Below are 5,444 nucleotides of genomic sequence, written 5' to 3' on the forward strand. Positions count from 1 at the left end.
CTTTTGTTGCCCATTTGAAGCTGTTATTTTTCATATTTTGTTATGATCCTTAGTTATGTGGTTTAGAATGTCAAATTTAACCATGAATTATTGATTTGTTATGAATTCTACAATTTATGAATTATTGATCTGTTATGAACTTTTGGTATGATGTAATGAACTTCCGTCATGTTTTTTTTTTTTGAGGAAAATTGGGCTCATGCCCACATTCTATTAAAATTGAAATATGAAAGTTACAGGTCCAGTAACTTACTGGTAAAAACCAACTGAAACACACATTCAATACATTTGAGTGGAATAAAATAAAACAGTAAAGAAATAAGAAAATAGAAAACAAAGTAAACAAAAGCATCTAAGAAGAATTAATTAGAAGATATGAAGTAATTACATATCGTGAGACAGATCCGAGGTAAATCTGAGTTGCTGTATGACATGATTTCCTCTAGCAGTAGCGATTTAATTTCTTTTGTTGCCTTTCTCACTTAGGCTTTTTTTTCTGTTTCACACTGGGAAGAAAGGGAAATGGCTGGGAGTACTAGAGGAAAGAGGAAAGGATGTTTTTATCAATCTTATATTTAAAATATTAAATAAAGAATTAAATAGATAAAAAGAGACAAAAAATAATGTCAAGTGTTGATGGAAAAATTGGCTATTTGAAAAGTTTGTATGGACAAACTAGAAATTTTCTCTTTTTCATTAATTTATGTAATAGGTCTCAGTTGTAAACCTATATTTTATTTTAAGTATCAATGAATCAAAATAAGAACTTTGATCTTTATTTTATTTTTTTACTCAAAAAAAAGTAATATCGATGTGTTTGCAATCAAGCACGTCATGACACAGTACAAGTATGTCAAGACAGATCATGTGTTATACGTATATTGGTCACGTGATGTAATTTGTATATCGAAATAAACCAGAAAGAAAAAAAAACAACGACTGGCGACTGCACATTATATATTTGGATTTTGGACAATGGAATCCAACGTTGATTAAAACAAAAGGGAAATAAAAACGCAACTCAAACTAGATCAATCGATATAAATTGGAATTGAGTGGACTTTGCACTACCTTATATATATATATATATACCTGTAAAAAGATGCTTCGTATTTGGCTCTCTGTTCGAGGTTAATAATTAATATTGCATTTAGTTTTTTATTATACATTGACAAATATTAATTGCAGCTGCTTTAGTTTACATGTAATATAATTAATCGTGTTTAATTTTTTTTTTCTGGTTTAAGTTTTGAAAGGTTAGTAGCTTGAAATATCTATTAATGATAAAAAAGACGTATTTACAAAGAGTCAAATAATCATCATTCTTAAATTTACTTCTTTATTTGCATGAATTTTTCTAAACTACTCTAATCTTCTAATCATACTTATATACACACTTAATGACCCTATTATCTTAATTCTCATTTCTATCCCTGCCGGATCCGCTGCCGCTAAGCACCAATGGCCAGATTTGCTTACCACCACGCTTTGATCGAGATGGAGTAGAGAATCTATGCTCCGAGCGAGCTCTAACAATAGTGTGCTCTCTGTTTCGATCAGCTCTACTTTCTCTCATTTTCCTCATTCTCCTCTCTGCTCGAGGAGGTAAAGCCGAGAAAGAAGAAGGATACTAATATGTCGGAGGTGCAGAATAGAGGAAGGTGGAGGAGTACGGCTGCACTAGAATTTTGAAAGTGTTAGCTCTTAGTTCCAGAGCGCTTTTCAAGTTTAAATTAGTTCATACAAAGTAATAACTAATGACTAAAACAAATAAGAAATATTGCAAAATAAATTATAAATTATAATAAAAAATAATGTTGGAGAAAAGTGATTACGTAAAAATATTATGTGATATGATCGAATAAGTTTGCATGACAGGACACGACGTGATATGACGTATGATTTTTTATCGAAGGAAGACGTCACACTAATGAACACATTACGTGACCAACACACATAACGTGATATAACATATATGTGAGGTTGTGACGTATCAAGACATACTTGTGACAGAACCAGTAACGAACATAACTAATTTCCTTCACTAGGTTTATCTAATTAATCAAATACAAAAGGTACCCCGGTCAAAGCAAAACCGATCTAAGATGCAATCACTTTAATTAGTAACGTAAACAGAAAGCAGAAGAAAATAAAGGACTCACTGGGAAAAAAATTGCAAAAATACGAAGAAATAAAACAGAAGAAGAAAATCGCAGATCAGAAGGAAAATACGAAGAAGAGAGGGATTTGTGTAAAAACAGCAGTTTTTTATTTTTCTTTTTTTTGTATGCGTTTTGCAGATCTCTTATGACATTTTTATTTCAATTTTACTCATCAGTCATCACCGACCCGACCCCATTTTACACTCTTTCTCCTCTTTTCATTTCGAAAGCAAGCGCCCTCCTGAGAATATCTGATCTATTACATCTCTATATCTGTAAATCAAATGTAGCGGGTGATAAGAACCTCAAAACTAAACCCGCTACAAGATAGGTTGATTTTTCTGAATTGTAGGAAACTCGAGGAGATTTACCGACCTTTATCTTAAAAAAGTGGTTCGGTGAAAAGTATGGGAGCCGAACATCAATATATGGCACGAATATTGACGTGCCGAACAACAGTATTGAACTATTAGTAATGAGTAATGACCACTCTCTTTAAGTGGGGCCCACAAATGTTCTTTTCCTCCTAATGTCTCTCCTCTCCGTAAACCAAAGGAGCCGTTGCATGTTAGCATCTCTATTCTCTCCAGTTTAAAACCTGCCTCACTCCCTTTCCTTTTTTTCTTTTTTTCTTTTTTTCCTTCTCTTCTCTTTTTGTATTATGGTATTACTACCATCTTCCATTTATTATCCATTAATTGCCGATCAGATAGGCCATGTGCTGAAAAATAAACCTCCTCGGTAACACGACAGTTGTATTTAGACAATAATTAAACACACTTTTGCGTGTCAGATACTCCAATTCTTCTGATATCTCTTGTTAAAGTTACAAATAAATGCAAATGCCATTTAATTTATAAAAGAAACACCATCAAAACTACATTACGAAATATTGTATTATACACTTCGGTTATCTAACAATATAACAAACATTGACAAACAAACAGTATTCAAGTTACTAAATACCTCAATTATACGTCACAAAACTGCAACATCGAAGCACCTTTTCATACTGATAGAATCAAACAACAATGTGACTCAGCAAACTTTATCCTCGTGACAATCTAGAGGCAAGTTAATAACACCAATAATTAATCTGTACCAAAATTTCACTGTTTTGCTATTTTGGTGCGCATGCACAACTCGATTTAAACAAGCAAACATAAAGACCAAACTGTGGTTCAAAACGGCCCACAGAAAACTACTTTTTACTAAAGAAAACTAAATCCACAAACATAAAAAAAAAAAATCTAAATTTCCACTTAATCTAAACATTAGAACATTAATCCTCTTCTCATCATTCTCTAAAGTAATATAACATACATCCCCAATTTTGCAAGTAGCTGCAATACCACTACACTGGTGTCAAATTTACAGAGACCCTAACACCTTACAAATCAACCTAACCTCCCCCACACACACACACACACACAAAAAAAAAAAAAAACTAAAAGAACTTTCATCTCAACCAGTTTTATGAAATTAAAGATTAAAAAACTAATTTACTCTTCTCTACTTCTTAGCCTTCCTAGCAGGAACCTTTCTAGATGGTGTGGCCTTGGCCTTCTTAGGTGCAGCCTTCTTCGCTGGTGCTGGTGCTTTCTTTGCCGGTGCCTTTGCAGGGGCCTTCTTTGCCGGAGCAGCAGCCACTTTCTTTCCTGGTGCATCCTTAGCTGAGGTCTTAGCTGCCTTAGCTGGCCGACCCACTCCCTTAGGCTTGGCTACAGCCTTAGTCTTAGCAGGAGCTGCCTTTGGCTTAGCAGCAGGTTTAGCCTTAGCCGGAGCTGCCTTTGGCTTGGCCTTTGGAGCCGCCTTCTTTGGTTTAACTACTGATTTCGGCTTAGGAGCAGCAGCTGGCTTGGCTGCCGCCTTCTTTGGCTTAACTACCGGCTTGGCTTTGGGCTTAGCTGCAGCCTTGGCCTTGGCCTTGGCTGGAGCAGCTACCTTGGTAGATTTCACACTCTTGGCTTTTGGCTTGGTTGCTGGCTTGGCTTTCGGCTTAGCAGGCTTGGCAGATGCAGGTTTCGGGGCTGAACCCACAAGCTTGAATGAGCTCTTTACTTTGGTGAGCTTACCAGATGCAGCTAGCTTTTTGAGGTTATAAGATAGGAGCTTTCTGAAATTGGATGGCAAGTGAGCCTTGTGCTTGTCCTCTATGAACTTCCCAATTGCATATGGGCTTGATCCAGTTCTCTCTTTCAGAGATGTAATTGCCTCAGTAATCATCTGAATTTAAACAAAATTTGTATCAATTGTCAACATATGTGTCGATCAATTCTGTAAAACTGCATGAGATGTAATGCTGATGTTGAAATTGTGAAGATATGTTACAAAATGGTTGTTCAAGAGATCAGAATGATGTGTTCTCTGTTAAATTAATGCAGATTACATAAATCAATAGATATATACTACCTCTACAATTACTTGTTTCAGAGATCTGAATAAAGGTCCCTCTGATAATTACCATTTTTTGTTCATATGTAAATCTATAAAAGTTAGTGGTGAAGATGAAATTATATAGAACTATCACAAACAGTTGTAATCATAGGTTGAAAGTAAACTTTTAACTGTTAAATAGGTCTGGTTTTGCACAAATAGGTTCAATTACCTCAGACCACAATCCGAGAATAGATTTGAAATTCGGGAACCTACTCCCCGTTTGAAAAGCGTTTGACGAGACTCAATCCAGGTTTGACAAGAGAGAAATACAGATGAGAAAGGAAAAAAGAGATAACAAACCTCAGCATAAGGTGGATGGGCAGGAACGGCACGAGGCTTTCTAGGCTTCTTCTCCTTAGGCTCCTTGGCCTTCTTCTCGGCCTTAGGCTTGGCAGGCCCGTCGACGGGGTCCTCAGCGGGCGCCTCCTCCACCGGAGCTGGGTCGGCCGGAGCAATATCGAGGAGCGAATCCTCGGCCGGAACTGGCACAACATCACCAGATGCCATGACTAGAGCTTAAACTACGAAACGAGAATTGAAATTGAATTGAGAGAAAACGAGAGAGAGAGCGGTTTGTATGGTGTGTGAGAGTCGAAAGAGAAGACGAGTTTAAATATGACGACCGTGTTAAAGGAAAGACATAGTGGCGAGCTGTGATTGGTCGAGAGGGATGTCACACGGATCGAGCGCTCAAGCAAAGTTAATTGTGGGCCTTTGGATTTATCTAGCATCAACGGTGGAAAGTAGGTCAGGCTATGAGATGAAGATGCTTGGGCTGGAAAGAGGCTGCTGGAGGTGCCCTTAGGTGTGCTTCTCCTCTCAATTTGAGACTTAATATCTCCA

At 36.7% G+C, this 5,444-nt stretch overlaps 1 protein-coding gene across 1 annotated transcript; it reads right to left on the bottom strand.

Moving 5' to 3' along the window:
• Positions 1-3,436: 3,436 nt before the first annotated feature.
• LOC144574601 (uncharacterized) lies at positions 3,437-5,195 on the bottom strand. The gene is made up of 2 exons (XM_078324598.1): positions 4,902-5,195; positions 3,437-4,388 (listed from the first exon to the last, which is right to left on the bottom strand). The coding sequence occupies exons 1-2, from the start codon at positions 5,106-5,108 to the stop codon at positions 3,675-3,677; spliced, it is 921 nt and encodes a 306-aa protein (XP_078180724.1). The 5' UTR covers positions 5,109-5,195; the 3' UTR covers positions 3,437-3,674.
• Between the last annotated feature and the right edge of the window lie 249 nt (positions 5,196-5,444).

Source organism: Carex rostrata, chromosome 23 (assembly GCF_964058835.1).
Source record: "Carex rostrata chromosome 23, lpCarRost1.2, whole genome shotgun sequence".
NCBI lineage: Eukaryota > Viridiplantae > Streptophyta > Magnoliopsida > Poales > Cyperaceae > Carex > Carex rostrata.

Excerpts from the sequence above, each read along its gene's own strand:
- LOC144574601 (XM_078324598.1), bottom strand. The coding sequence starts at position 5,108 with ATGGCATCTGGTGATGTTGTGCCAGTTCCGGCCGAGGATTCGCTCCTC. Across the intron at positions 4,389-4,901 it reads CCCATCCACCTTATGCTGAG|ATGATTACTGAGGCAATTAC; the intron begins GTTTGTTATCTC and ends GTTTAAATTCAG.